This window comes from Ipomoea triloba, chromosome 4 (genome assembly GCF_003576645.1).
Source record: "Ipomoea triloba cultivar NCNSP0323 chromosome 4, ASM357664v1".
NCBI classification, from domain to species: domain Eukaryota; kingdom Viridiplantae; phylum Streptophyta; class Magnoliopsida; order Solanales; family Convolvulaceae; genus Ipomoea; species Ipomoea triloba.
The window spans coordinates 9268140-9283725 of NC_044919.1; the positions used below are offsets into that span (position 1 = coordinate 9268140).

The 15586-nt window shown below is 36.1% G+C and overlaps 2 protein-coding genes across 2 annotated transcripts; both read left to right on the forward strand.

Moving 5' to 3' along the window:
- The first annotated feature begins 1655 nt into the window (after nucleotides 1-1655).
- LOC116015494 (purple acid phosphatase 23) lies at nucleotides 1656-5589 on the forward strand. Its single transcript, XM_031255581.1, has 8 exons — nucleotides 1656-2032; nucleotides 2539-2730; nucleotides 2980-3316; nucleotides 3824-4041; nucleotides 4169-4359; nucleotides 4602-4883; nucleotides 5144-5266; nucleotides 5337-5589. The coding sequence occupies exons 1-8, from the start codon at nucleotides 1750-1752 to the stop codon at nucleotides 5460-5462; spliced, it is 1752 nt and encodes a 583-aa protein (XP_031111441.1). The 5' UTR covers nucleotides 1656-1749; the 3' UTR covers nucleotides 5463-5589.
- A 4922-nt stretch (nucleotides 5590-10511) lies between these two features.
- LOC116015747 (9-cis-epoxycarotenoid dioxygenase NCED6, chloroplastic) lies at nucleotides 10512-12324 on the forward strand. The gene has a single exon (XM_031255920.1). The coding sequence runs from the start codon at nucleotides 10512-10514 to the stop codon at nucleotides 12231-12233; it is 1722 nt and encodes a 573-aa protein (XP_031111780.1). The 3' UTR covers nucleotides 12234-12324.
- The last annotated feature ends 3262 nt before the right edge of the window (nucleotides 12325-15586 follow it).

The window sequence follows — 15586 nt, forward strand, 5'->3', positions numbered from 1 at the left end:
TGGATCATATCAATGACTTCTATGGTTGTCAGAATCAAACGCTTATGGCTACGCTAAAATTTATAATTATTAGAAATTTATAATTATTAGTAAATGTGCAATTTATTTTCTTATGTTTACGTAGAAATTACTGCAACGTTTCAATAGTAAAAAAACAAGTTAATGGTTAAAAGTGGAACAAATATTATTTATAATGTGGAACATGCATTTTTGAAAATAAGAATCACCAATCTCAATAAATACTGAAAAAAATCATAAATATAAGGAGGCGTAGAAGACACCCACAAACATAGGACAGATGAGGAACTAGTTGCTCGAGTCAAATAATGAGCTACTTGATTCGCTAACCTTTGAATAAAGCGAACGGAAACGTTTTCAATGTCCCTAGCAATCATATAGTATTGCACCAAATCAACATAAAATGGTCTAAATTACACGAATTAAAAGCAAGACAAAAATTTAAATTGTACTATTCTGCCTTTATAACATTATAAACTTCATTTATGTCTGTACTGCCTGAACAAAACTGTACTTGGTAGAAGGGCCAAAATTTATGGGGCCAAAAGACCAAATTAGAGTATGTTAGGCTGGAATGCCAGTTGTGAGAACATATAATCAACGGTGCCAGAAAATAAATAATAAATAAATAAATAAATTTAATATTACTTTTTTTTTGTTTTTGTTTTTTTTTTTTTTACATTAGAAAGAATAATTAAATTCAGTTTTGAATTATGACTACAATATAGTTTTAATTAATTCTAATTTATAACTATATATATGTAATAGAATTTTCAGATTATAACCCAACTTTCAATTTAGCAAAAATTAGTTTGTAAAATGTAAAGTTGTTACATTGGTACACTTTTTTTTTCTTTTTAGTTAATAAAATGTGAATAGAAGATGACACGCTAATCATGTATAAATGATTTGAGGATACAATCTTACAACGAATTCATTTTGCTTTTGATTAAAAATGTAATATTTTAAAACTAAAATATAATATTAGAAGTTAAAGAGTTGACGAATTGTAATATTTATAAGGAAATATGTAATACTTAAGAAAAATTTAATTTGTCTCATGGATATGATTTTATAGGAAATTTTGCCGTAATTTGAGTATAGAAATATTTTGCAATTCGATACATAGTTTTAGTTTAGGTAAGTATATGTTATATATATATATTTTTTGAGGTGGTGATAATAATACTCCGTATTATGTTAAGTAAACCAACTAACTCAAAGTAGCAATCAACCGGCACATTTGTTTCTTTCGGAAGGAACACTTTTGGAAGAGCACTGCATTTGCTTCTTTCAGAATAAACACTCTCGACAATAATTAGTCAGAAAATTAGATGACATGATCAAATATGATACAAATTATATAATCATACATCAAATTATAAAATTTTAACGGTTAATGATTAAAATGTGATTCATGTATAATAGTAAATACCAAAAGTAAAATTTATTCTTCTTGAAATTTGAAAGTTAGAGATTATTTGATCTGTATCCCAATTTTGTTATCTTTGTTTTCCACGATAGCAATTATGGCATCTTCCAAACAACAAAAAGCAGAATATTCCATTTTTATCGAACAAAATGACAAGTTAACCACTACTACGCCACCAAACTACGCAGCAGCTGATCAGCTCATCTACGGCACTTTGATAGTGAAATACTGAAATCCAATTTGCCAATAATGAATATCATGTAAAATGCGCGATAATTAGTAAAAAAGATCGAACCTTTATGGCGAATTATGGGTTTTGTAAATGTTTATACTACATTTTCTTGATTCTTCTTGCAACGGCGGAGTTGGTGGAGATGGGTGCAGGAGAAGAGCTAATACCCACCACCTTAGACGGCCCTTTCAAGCCTGTGAGTAGGAGGTTTGATCCTTCATTGCGTCAAGGCAGTGATGACTTGCCCATGGAGCATCCCAGGCTCAAGAGGAATGTGACCTCCATGTTTCCTGAGCAGATTGCCCTTGCATTATCCACCCCTACTTCTATGTGGGTTTCTTGGGTCACTGGTATGCCCCTATGGACTCTGTTTTACTCTTTTTTTTTTTGGTTGTAGTATACTGATATATTGTTGATTAGCTAAGCAGAGATGTCTTGGTTCATTGCTATGTAGTTGGTTTCCAAGAGATTGTAGGATCACTGGTTAAAACTTGAAATGTTATTTAGCTGGATTTGATCAGTTAAGCAGTGCCTAGCTAGTTAGCACTATATTTCTTAAATTTTGGAATGGGCATTCATGGAGGATTATGGGGATAGGATGGGTGTGGAGGAGCCATATTTTGTTTGAGGTTTTATTCATAGCTGGTTAAATGCTGTCAAGGGACCACATGGCACATGGTGTAAAATCAGCCTAGGTTGCCCATAGCATACTGACTTAAACCAAGAAAGGCCAATAGGTTGCTCCCAGTAGGAGTTAAACTTGTAACATTGTGGTTAACAAGTTAACAATTTGACCAATTTGGCTGGGTTGCCCCCTATTTGAATGGGGTTTTGATTAGTGTTTTATTGGTTTCAGGGGAATATCAGATTGGATTGAATGTGACACCACTTGATCCAACAAAAGTGGGCAGTGAGGTGTTGTATGGCAAAGCAAGCAGGAAGTACACAAAGAAGAAAACTGGGGTTTCCATGGTTTATAGTCAGTTGTATCCATTTGAAGGTCTATGGAATTACACCTCTGGCATTATTCATCATGTTAGAATTGATGGTAAGCTTTTCAGAAAAGCTTTGTCCCTCCTATTTGGTTTATCTAGAAGAACATTGTGATCATATTAGGCATTGACTATTAGGATATGAATCTTGAAGTTATTGACTGCAAGTTTTTAGCAGAGTTCTACAGATAGTAACATGTTGTGCTTGCTTTGGGAGTTATGTTTCTCCTATGTGCTTTATCTCCTATGTTTCTCCTAGTCTATTCAGTTGATGCCAAATTAAGCAGCTTTGGGTTCTAGTGTAGGTCTTGAACCTCAGACAAAGTACTACTACAAATGTGGAGATAGTTCTTTAGGGGAAATGAGTGAGGAGCTTGTTTTTGAGACATTGTCTTTGCCTGCACCTAACCAGTATCCCCGTCGAATAGCTGTGGTTGGAGATTTAGGCCTCACGAGCAATTCAACCACAACCATTGATCATCTCATTGTGAATGATCCCTCAATGGTATTGATGGTTGGAGACTTGAGTTATGCAAATCAGTACCTTACAACTGGTGGAAAAGGGGCCTCTTGCTATTCTTGTCAATTTCCTGATGCACCCATCAGGGAGACATATCAGCCTCGTTGGGATGGATGGGGAAGGTAAATTGATGCTTTACTAATCAAATACATAGCTCGATGGCTCTTTAATTGATCCTATGAAAATCCAGTTTCAACTCCTTTTATATGATATGAAAGTGAAAACCATGTTTTTCTTTTCCCTTTACTTCCATCCCATGACTAGAGCTGTCAAAACGGGCCGGCAGGGCGGGCCGCTCCTTGGCAGGTCTAGGATCAGCTGGCCCGCCTTGCCCCCTTGCTAGGATTGACTGACTGACTGGGAGATTGCTTAGGTGACTAGCGATTTATCTCCTCCAGCTGACTTTTGGGCAGGAGTTCTATGGGCTTAGGATTAGTCTAGCATAAGTTAGGAAACCTAAAGTATAAAATAATAATAGAACACTATCTTGCGCCATAGCTACATCCATAGAATGGCATGGGTGATTATAACTACTCAATGGCCTACTTTGGTCATCAGAAAAGCAAGAAAAAAAATCTGGTTGTGTTCAATTGAAGGATTTTGGTAACTTAACTAAAATTGCTGTCCAGGTTTATGGAGCCCTTAACCTCAAGAGTTCCAATGATGGTCATAGAAGGCAACCATGAGATTGAGCCCCAAGCGGAAGGAGTAACATTCCAGTCATATTTGACAAGATTTTATGTTCCTTCAAAGGAATCGGGATCTACCAGTAACTTCTACTATTCATTTAATGCCGGTGGAGTACATTTCATTATGCTAGGCGCCTATGTTGACTACAACAGAACTGGTGATAGATTGATTTGATATATTATCTCATGGTTGACTCGCTTTGAAAATTTCATGTGAATTGTGATCAATCTGCCTTGTGCTAAATAAAAGCTGATGTACTGTGTCTTAATGCGATTGTTGCTTAGGTGCTCAGTATTCTTGGCTTCTCGAAGACTTGAAGAAATTAGATCGCAGCATAACCCCGTGGCTAGTTGCTGCATGGCATTCTCCTTGGTATAATAGCTACTCATCACACTATCAGGAATTTGAATGCATGAGGCTAGAAATGGAAGAAGTCTTGTATCAATATGGAGTTGACATCATCTTTTCCGGACATGTAAGCTAAAAGTATCCCAATTTCATGCAATCCGAACTTTGAATTAGGGCATTGAGCTAGGGTTACTCAGCTGGGCTATAATGCAATAGGCCAAACCACAGTAAAAGACTGAATCCAATCTCTAGTGGGAGTATGCATTAACCAGTTGAAAACTCATTATGCCTCTCTTATTACAACACCCTCATGAATCTTTAGAAAAACCTGCTCCCGTTGCCTAAAATGCCTGCTTAATTTCATGTCAGGTTCATGCATATGAGCGGATGAATCGTGTGTACAATTATACTCTGGATCCTTGTGGGCCTGTGTACATAATAGTCGGGGATGGTGGTAACATTGAGAAAGTTGATGTCGATTTTGCAGATGACCCCGGGAAGTGTCCATCCCCGGGGGACAATAAACCGGAATTTGGAGGTGTATGTCACATGAACTTTTCCTCTGGTCCTGCCAAAGGAAATTTTTGCTGGGACACACAACCAGAATGGAGTGCATATAGAGAGAGCAGTTTTGGACATGGAATTCTTGAGGTAAAACCCGAGCACTTTTGCAACACTTATCTAAATTTGTGAGCGAATGGTTGTGGTTTTGGTTTCTGAAACCACTTCGGGCTGGATACATGTCACATAAACGGAAATCTTAATGCCCTCTAGCCATTAGCAACTATTGTCGAATAACTGAATATATATGCTCTAATGCTAGACTGTAAAACAATTTAGTGTGTTTACATCTTACAATTTGAATCTTTTGTGAAATAAGGTAAAGGAATTCTCTTTTTCCTCCAATGCAGGTTATAAACTCCACTTATGCCCTATGGACTTGGCATAGGAACCAGGATATTTACAAGAAAAACGCCCATGGTGATCAAATATACATTGTACGCCAACCTGAATCTTGCTCAGTTTCTTCTAAGGTAAATTTACTACTATCCTTTTGCGTAGAATCTTGGGGAGTTTGTAATTGAAATAGCTACGTGATGACAGGATACTAAACTGGCCCCGAATGTGCCACCAGTGGCTAGAAATGGAGCAGCTGTTAATGTTATGGAATCATTATATTTGCTCTTCTTCCTCTCTGTTCTTGTTTTTATACAACATCTGAGGATTTAATTTAAGATTCATAATGAAATTCTTTGTGTTCTTGAATCTGATTGTGGTGTTATAGATTGCATACCAGAGTCAATGGTGGCATGAGCATGTGTATAGAAATGTAAATAGATAGACACTGTTCTTGTTATGGTGCTCTTAATTAGACTCCGCTACTCCGGTCCTTCTAATTTGGGATAACCTCAGCCAAGCTGGTTAGGATACGAACTTGTAATCATAAGGTCACGAGCTCGAATCACGGTCTTCTTGGTTTGAATCGGTCAACTATGGATAACCTAGCTTAATTTATCTCAGTGTAGTCCTTTGTCGAATATGGTTACATAGCGAGGCTTACTCAATGCACATCTTCAGATAGTGGTTGCAAGTTTCTCTCGTCAACTCAAAAAATGTTTACAATTAATTATAAATAATGTGTTGTGTTACTGATGGATATTTGTACAAGTATGTATGTTTATTAACAGTAAAGTGTTAGAGTCAAGAGGGACGAAAAATAGGAGAGCATATAGGAATAGAACGATTTTAAAAGTTGGACAAAAATTAGAAAAGATCATTTGGGACTTGCGTTTGAAGTCAGAATCACAAGTCCCAAATGCGTTTGTTAATTTATCCTTTTTTTTTTTTTAACGTTGACCACAAACGCAAGGCACACTTGCGTCTAAAGTATAACGCAAGTGAGACTTGCGTTCTTAAAAAAAATTATATAAAAAAAAGGACGGAAAATGTCGCCTTTTCCAGTCGCAGGAGAAAGCGACCAGTTTTGGTTGCCTTCTCTATCGCCGAAGAAGGCGACATTTTCCTTTTTTTTTTTTTTAAAAATAATAATAATAAAAATTTAACACGCAAGTGGGGCATGTGTTTGTGGTCAACGTTAAAAAAAAGTTAAAAAAAATTAACAAACGCATTTGAAACTTGCGTTTCTGACCTCAAACGCAAGTCCTAAATGCTCTTTTTTCTCATTTTTGTCCAGCTTTTAAAATGGTCCTATTCTTGACTACTCTCCTATTTTTCGTCCCATTACTGTTTTTAACCCCAAAATTTGAATGGCTATATATAATTTGAGGTTTGAAAAGAGTTGATCCCAAGCAGCCAATCATGTTGGGAGGTGGACTGGTCTTTGGACAAGCAACTTTGCCAATTTACCTCTGCCCTCTGCAACATCTGCAATGCAATAGCTATTTGTCACTGTATCACATTAACTTATAGTCTAAAATGTCATCTATATAGGGGTGAGCTAAAATGATAACAATTTTATACGGTAAAAAGTGAAGATGAATCTTATCTGCAATAAAAATTTATAAATATTTTAAAATTTTAATAAAAAATACGTGATCAACTTTATAAGTATTATAAATTTTTAAATTTATAATATTTATAAAATTGACATTACATTTCCCCCTTATTTTTTAGTAACTCTCAATAATTGATTTACTCGAGTGAATGTCTCAGATGAGCCATCACCTGAACTTTTCTATATATACAATTTCAAAAAGAATTGTAAATAATTTGTATTATGCGTCATTATCTGTGTAGAACATATAAAATGATATGGGTGGATCACAAAAATAAATTAACTTTTTCTTTATTATCTGTATAAATATTTTGATTTAGAAAAAAAAATACTTTATTCCTTACTAAATATTTAGAAAATGAGAGAAAAAAAACAATTTCCATGGCGCAGAAAATCAGAAATCAGGACAAACTAGAAGTTAAACGGCGGCAGAAGTGCACCGACAGCGCCAAAGGGGATGAGAGAGAAAGTGTAATTAGCTGACACGTGGGAAACAGTTGGGGGGCGGCCTGGCGCGTGTCGCAGCCGTTTTTATAGGGTAACAGATAGTATGACAAGTCAGATTGCGGGGTCCACTGGACCAATTATAGCAGCACGTGGCAGCCCAATACTTCCAACGCACCCGTGAAGCGGGTGGCTGTAGGCCCATAAATCATCCACGTGGCAGCCCAATTACATACTAGTTTCTAGTTGGACAAGTATTTTGAATGCAGATAGATAGATGCTGTAATCTGCAAACATTTTCAGAAATGTTTGGTCCTATTTCGACGTTTTCAGTGCCATGTTAAATACTAAGAACCTGACGATTTTTTTTTTTTTTTTGGGGGTCTTTTTATTAGTGGTATTTTAATCATTCAATTGTGATTTTGATGTCTATTTAATGTATATTCAATAATTCTTAAATTCTTATTAAAGGGGTGAAATTGGTCCCAAACAAATTTGACAATTCGTGTTATGAACTTGGACAATACATGAATATGAAAATAAAAGTTTAACATGAATGATATGAATTGTCACTATCTAGTCAACTTGCAATCGTTATATCATATATAGACCGTGATCTATCTTAAAATCTGGATTAATCATATAACGTTTATTTTTGGTATACTAATTATTTATTTTAAGCATACAATATTTAATTTTTTTGTCTCATTTAAGAGAACTCAAATCTACTTTGATCCAACTAAAATAAAAAATAGCACCTTTATATGTTTGTACCACAAAATAACCACCCAAAAAATTTCAATTTTGCTAATATTTTTCAACGAAATATGGGTATTCCATATTGCTTATTTTACTTTCAAGGGAGCATGAAGTCCTTTATAAAATGAGAGTTTCATGCTCCTATTTGCATTACGCTAATAGTGCTAATAATGCATTACACATATATTTTGGAATTGTTTTTTTTATGTTATGAATTTGGACAATACACGAATATGAAAATTGAAAAATAAAGCACATAATGATTATATTTTGCATACCAACCCAATTTTATTTAGTGGTCGAATTCATTTTAATTTATTTTTTTAGTCTGTAATTGAGCATTAACAAATTCAAATGTTTGACCCTATATCACAAGTTTGATGACAGGAAGGTGATATTAGTAGCACAAGAATCAAGATATATAATGATTTGTTGTTGTTGTTGCGGAAGTTTTATAATATTTCAAAAATATTAGAATTGTTTTTGACAAAAATATAATTATCACTATTACTTGTAGTAACTAATATGAAATTTATGCCAAAGACCTTGTGGTCAAGCGGCACCCGATGTACACTCTCATGTGGAAGGAAGTGGGTTTGAGCCTCTATATTGTAACCGAGTCAGTAGAACTCAAAAAAAAACTAACATGAAATTTATTGTGACAAATATTATTATAGCTAATATAATTAAAATAAAATATTAATATTAAATTGGTATTTTTATTTTAGTAATAATGAATTGAACACATTACTGCAAGTAAAAATATGAGTGACACAAATTTTTACTTTATTTCGTGACACAAAATTTTGTTACTATTTTAATTATTTTAATGAAAAATTTGTTACTATTTTTTTATTTGCGGAAAAGTCTATTGCTGCATTGCACTTTGGGTGAAGCCCACCTTGTGATACTAGCTGCTAAAGGACACAAGAAAGCCGGTAAACTAACCTAAATTGTTCATACTTAATTGAACCAAAATGGTCAATATGGACAATTTCTATGAGGGGTCCAATTTGGGACCTTGAAATTACATACCAAACCAATTATATTGTTTGATTAACTTGGTTGAGATTAGTTGTTATACAGTGGAATATGGTCCCCAAACTCAATGGGATAGCTCAAGTGGCAAGTGAGTTCTCTTTGTGGGAAAAAATTTCGAGAGGACCCAGGTTCAATTCGAACAAGTGACGATTCCCCTTGGGTCAGCTCCCGTGCCTCCCGGAGCGAACGTGGGTGGATCTGGACCGTTAAACAGACAGAGAAAGACCCCGTGAACTTACCAAAAAAAAATAGCACATCGTTATGTGGATCATGATCGTCAAAAAACATAGTACATTAGTGTCAAATGAAACTGTAGTATAATTAAAATGATACTTTAGTATTGTCATGATGAAAGTAGTGTGCGTGGAAAATGAAACTAAAATCTAGAGTTAACATAGTTATGAAACAGTTTGCGATTCAAATTTTCTATAGCATAGTTAGAAAAGTTGTTTATTACTGTAAAGAATGATTTACCATTTCATTGATCGTTGATGTAAACGTTTTATCTTATGAATTAATGGAATAGCTATGTTTACCTTCAAAAAAAATCTAGAGTTAACATATATTGTCAAATGACTTGAAGTACAATTAAAATACATTACTATGATTAAACTAATGTGTGTGAGAAATGAAACAAAAAAATAGAATTCAAGCAATAATGTATATTATATTATCAAATGAAACTATAGTACGTAGAACTAAAATAATACTTTAATATTATTATAATGAAACTAGTGTGGAAGGAAAATAAAACTAAAAAATATAATAGTATTGTCAAATGAAATTGAAGTGTAATTAAAATGATATATATTTCATGATTCATGATTCTACATAGACTATGGTCCACAGTAAAATTTGCCGCTGAGGTTGCCTCCATCCACTTGTTACGGTCCATGAGAGTTATGCCAAGTGATACATACCCTTAGCCCATCTCAAATAATCCAATCCAACAAAGGATAGTTAAAGGAAGACAGAAAAATTTTCAAAAGATGCCTCACTAACAACCATAACAATCAAGAAAAATACTATATATATTTCCATTTTTTATTTTTAACTTTCAGTGGCATCAAACCCTTCCCTTTATATGAGAGGTGGTGGGTTCGAGCCTCAGTGGAGGCAATACTGACTCTTGTGCTTCAATAGGTTGAAAAAGTAGTTATGAACAGATACTGCATTCTAATAGAGTTAGTAGTATTCAAAAAAAAAAAAAACTTTTATGCTTTGATGCTTGCGTTAGAGTTCACGTAAAAAAATAACTTATCAGTACTTATTATATCAAAAAATAAAATTTAGGGCATATAGTAGAACCCTGGTTAATTTGTTGGTCTAGTCTAGTAGTCTCCTCCAATTTCATGCTCATCATCACATTACACGTGTCATCCTCTACTCAAACCTAGCTGGACTTCCTCTCCTGCCCCTACTTTAATGCATTTTTTTTACCTTATTCTATATAACCCATTCTTTCTACATTTTTCTTTCCACACATTTCCCAACTATTCTCTCTCTTCTTTTTGTCCACCATGCATTCCATTCCTCTCCCTCAACCCACTCCAAAGTTACACTCCACTTCTCCTTCTTCTGTTACATGCAAAATTCTTGTTAAACCTTCTAAGCCACCAAAAACACTGCCCGGAGTAGTAACTCCGCCGTTACCGTCGGTGCTGCCACCGCCACTGGTAGCTCCGGTGAACCCGGTTAGGAGGCGTGAACTGAACCCGGTTCAAAAGATTGCTGCCTCGGCTTTGGACATGCTGGAGAGATCAGTTACGAAGCTGGAAAAGAAGCACGAGCTGAACCGGGAGGTTGACCCGGCGGTTCAGCTTCAGGGGAACTTTGCCCCGGTTCAGGAGTGTCCGGTTCAGCATGGGCTCAAGGTGGTGGGCCGGATTCCGCCGTGCCTGTCAGGGGTTTACGTTAGGAATGGGGCTAACCCGCTGTTTGAACCGCTCACTGGGCACCATCTGTTCGACGGTGACGGGATGATTCACGCCGTTACGTTGGGTCCGGGGAACGAAGCGAGTTACTCGTGCCGGTTCACGCGAACGAGCCGGTTGGTTCAGGAGTCGGCTTTAGGGAGGCCGGTTTTTCCGAAGCCGATCGGGGAGCTGCATGGCCACCTGGGCTTGGCTCGGCTCGGGTTGTTCTTCGCGCGAGCCGTGATCGGCTTGGTGGACACCTCGAGCGGGACTGGCGTGGCTAATGCCGGCTTAGTCTATTTCAACAACCGGCTCCTAGCCATGTCGGAGGACGATCTACCCTACTGCGTCCGCATCAAAGAAAACGGTGACCTCGAGACAATCGGACGGTTCGCCTTCCACGATCAAATCAACGATCCCCTCATAGCCCATCCCAAAGTGGACCCCACCACAGGAGATCTCTACACTCTCAGCTACAACGTGCTGAACAGACCTTTCCTTAAACTCTTCAAGTTCGACACGTGCGGCCAAAAGTCACGTGACATACCCATTTCCCTCCCAGACCCAACCCTCGTCCACGACTTCGCAATCACCCAAAATCACGTGATCATCCCGGACTACCAAATTATATTCAAGTTATCCGAGATGATCCGGGGCGGGTCGCCTGTAATCCACGACCCCAATAAAGTCTCCCGCTTCGGAGTCTTACCGAAATCCGACGCCGACGAGTCGAATATCCGGTGGGTCGAGGTCCCAAACTGTTTCTGCATGCATTTATGGAACGCATGGGAAGAAGGAGAAGAAACCATGGTGATAATCGGGTCATGCATGACGCCCGCGGACGCCATATTTTCGGGCGGAAACGACCCATTAAAAACCGAACTATCCGAGATCCGGCTAAACATGAAAACCGGCGGGTCTACCCGGCGGGTCATCGTGTCCGGGATGAACCTAGAAGCAGGGCAAATAAACAAGAAACTAGTTGGCCGGAAAACGCGATACGTGTACATGGCGATAGCGGAGCCATGGCCGAAATGCAGCGGGGTGGCGAAGGTGGACTTAGAGAGCGGAAAGGTGACGGAGTTTAGGTACGGCGAAGGAATATACGGCGGGGAGCCGTGTTTGGTGGCGACCGGGGAAGAAGAGGAGGAGGGGTATCTGATGAGCTTTGCGAGAGATGAGAGAAAAGGGAGATCGGAGTTGGTGATAGTGAAAGCGTCGAATATGAAGAAGGTGGCGTCGGTAAAGCTGCCGAGGAGAGTACCGTATGGGTTTCATGGTACATTCGTTAGTTCGGAAGAACTACGTAAACAAAGGTTAGATTAATTAAACGTAGAATGCATGCATGCATGCATGCAAATTAATATATGTGGATGGCATGCTGCTGTAATTCTTTATGTAATTAATAATAGTCTTACGTATACTGATCAGCATTCTTGACCTCTAATGTGCATAATGTTGTGATAATTTTATGCCAAGAAAATGGATTTGAAAACAATGACGATATGTTTGAGGAGTACAGCTGAGTACAGTTTAGTTTGGTGTATTTACTTAAGAAGACGTTCCCATTTATTTTTTTACTGTATTTTTTTTATATGGAATCTCTCTCCCAATAAAAATACTGAGCCTCCAACTATTTAACATGCTTGGAAAAATTACTAGTTCCTGTGTGGGGCCTAAGTGTCAATAGTTAATTTACTCTTAGGCGCCGTGTATTTTATTATTATTATTATTATTATTTTTATTTATTTTTATTTATTTTTCAGACTATATAACTTTAATATAACTAATATTAAAATGTTAAATATAAACTTAAGGATTTGAACAATTTAGAGTTATTTTGATTTACTCAAAATAATGTTGTTTTGAGTGAAACACATTAAAAACAAAAACAGAAAAAATAGCTAATCATATCGTTCGACTAGACAGCCTAATCTGTGGCTAGGCAACTTAGGTGGCCTAATTAATTGTCTAAACTACCGATTATGGTTATATGTTAGGCGATCGTCTAAACTACCGATTATGGTTATACGTTAGGCGGTCGGCTAACGCTTAGTTAGACGCCAATTAATCGGTGTCTAAGTGCAAGTTTCGCAATACTACTATTTAATTTGAGCGTCATTTCTATTGTAAATTTTTATTGAATATTTTTGACCAATAAAATTATTTTGACTATTTAATTTTTTTTTTTTTTAGTTTAGTAGGTTTTTTAAAGCTTATATTAATATATCAAGGAGGAATGTTAGGGGTGAACAAATAAGGAGAAATAGTTATTTTCCCTTAATTGTTTAGAGCTAGGATTGCTTGAAGTTGACCGGATGGGTGCCTGCAGGGAATTGAAGTGAATTGATTTTCATCATTCTTCATTTATCCTCCATTTTTTTTCTTACTGGCTTGAGAAAAGTTACTTTAAAACTACTATAAAAAAAGTTAAAAATAAAGATAAACACTATAAAACTACTTTCTTAGTCTAATTTATAACTAATATACACTATCGAGCTCCAATACTACAATTTCTAATAAATATACAAAATAAAAATATAATTGGATACATGTACGATTTAACCTAGGACTCTGAAAAAGTATAATCATACAATTTGAACCCTACTTGACTAATACTTTTAATATTTGAATTGGAGAAAATCTCAAGCAAGTTGTCAAATTATTGACTTAGTAAGTATAAGGATTACAAGTTCAACTCTTAACAAAAGTAGAGATCTTTTGCCAACTAGGTTTAGAAGTATACAAATTTGTCTTATTATATATATTGATAGCCAATATTAGTGGTAGTTGTGATCCCTAATTCTGGTCACTAATGCTATTTTGTCTGTTGCGCAAATAAAATTTGGTGCTTGCGCTCACGGAATTCATGTGGAGTAAGAATATAAGTAAAAGTGATTGGTTAAGAGTAAAATTTAAAAAACTAACATTGATATATATGGATCATGGTGACAACATAAATACATAATTATAGCATGGGTTTTCTTTGTTTGTAGAATGAATTCTATATTTAATTAATTTGTACATGTAATTGATATATATGTCTTATCCTACAAAAGAAAAGGATAATGACATAGGCCATGCACAATTCATACATAATTTAATGCGCTGACTAATTGTACCATAGTCCCTCCACCCCCTCCCAAGTTGTCACAATTATTTGACCTGTTTTATTTAGGTTTTAGTGTTTGATAATTGGAAATTAAAATGTTTGGAGTCAATTGGCAATAATTTTGATTGGCATGAAGCTATCCAATAGTCGGTCGACATGACCACACTCACACTCACTTGCATGCTCTCATCTAGTGGATTGGGGCGCCACTTTATTATCAATTGTTATACCATAAATTAGGATTCACTTTGTACAATTGAGATTAAAAAGAACAAATCATAAGAATTAAGGAAACAAATCTTTTTAAAATATTAGAAAATATATAATTATGAGTAAATCAATCTTATTTCAACCCAATAGGGTAGCTCAAGTGGCAAGTGAACTCTCTTTGTGGGAAAGAATTTTGAGAAAACCTGGGTATGATTCCCCTTGAACCAGCTCTTGTGCCTTGTGAATTTCCCAAAAAATTTAATAAATTTACAGTTAACATTTTATACATCTTTAGTTAATAACATGGTTGCAGTAGGCGCTAGTCGGGTGGTAGACTAGCGCCTAGCGCCTAAGCAGTCTGGACGGCGCCTGGGCGGTTCTAGGCGGCGACCTATAAATTAAAAACAATAAATTACTTCATGTGTGTGGGTGTATGTCATATATATATATAATATATATATATATATATATATATATATATATATATATATATATATATATATATATNATATATATATATATATATATATATATATATATATATATATATATATATATATATATCTTACTTATATAAATAAATAAATTTAAATATATATAAATATAATAATAAAATTAACAAAGCCTAATCGCTCGAGTTAACTCGGCTAACTCTGCCGAGTTGGGTGAGTTAACTCAGCCAAATTCGGCCTAGTCGGCCGCCAACTCGGCCCAGTCGGCCGAGTTAGGCGCTAGGCGGCCGGCCACCTAAACGGAGGTCTAGGGAGTAATTCGCCTCGGTCTAGAAGCGCCTAGCACCTAGGCGGGGATTTTTGCAACAGTGGTTAATAAGCATAACATGTTAACTACAGACACATAATGTGAATGTTATTTTGGACCAGAATCTACAATGCAAGGTAAATTTTGGTCAATGGTATAATTTCAATCGTTATATCGTAGACCACGGTGCACATAGCAATGTGCACCCTGGTCCAAAACGATGTCGTTTCGATGTTAGTGGGCGCAGACGCGAATGACTCCAGGGAATTCATTATCTATAATACACATAATCATTATCTAGAATACACAGAACATTTGCCTAGAATACACAGAATGTTTGCCCAGAATACACAGAGTATTGACACAAAATACACAGAACTCATCCTCCTAACATTCGAATGCACAAACACATCACAACCTGTGTTAATAACATGAATACACAGAATATTGGCACAAAATACACAGAACCCATCCTCCTAAACATTCGAATGCACAAACACATCACAACATGTGTTACTAACATGAATACAAAGAACGGTTGCCTAGAATACACAGAATGATTGCCTGGAATACACAGAACGATTACCTAGAAACATAG

Excerpts from the sequence above, each read along its gene's own strand:
- LOC116015494 (XM_031255581.1), top strand. The coding sequence starts at position 1,750 with ATGGCGAATTATGGGTTTTGTAAATGTTTATACTACATTTTCTTGATT. Across the intron at positions 3,317-3,823 it reads CGTTGGGATGGATGGGGAAG|GTTTATGGAGCCCTTAACCT; the intron begins GTAAATTGATGC and ends ATTGCTGTCCAG. Across the intron at positions 4,042-4,168 it reads TGTTGACTACAACAGAACTG|GTGCTCAGTATTCTTGGCTT; the intron begins GTGATAGATTGA and ends ATTGTTGCTTAG.
- LOC116015747 (XM_031255920.1), top strand. The coding sequence starts at position 10,512 with ATGCATTCCATTCCTCTCCCTCAACCCACTCCAAAGTTACACTCCACT.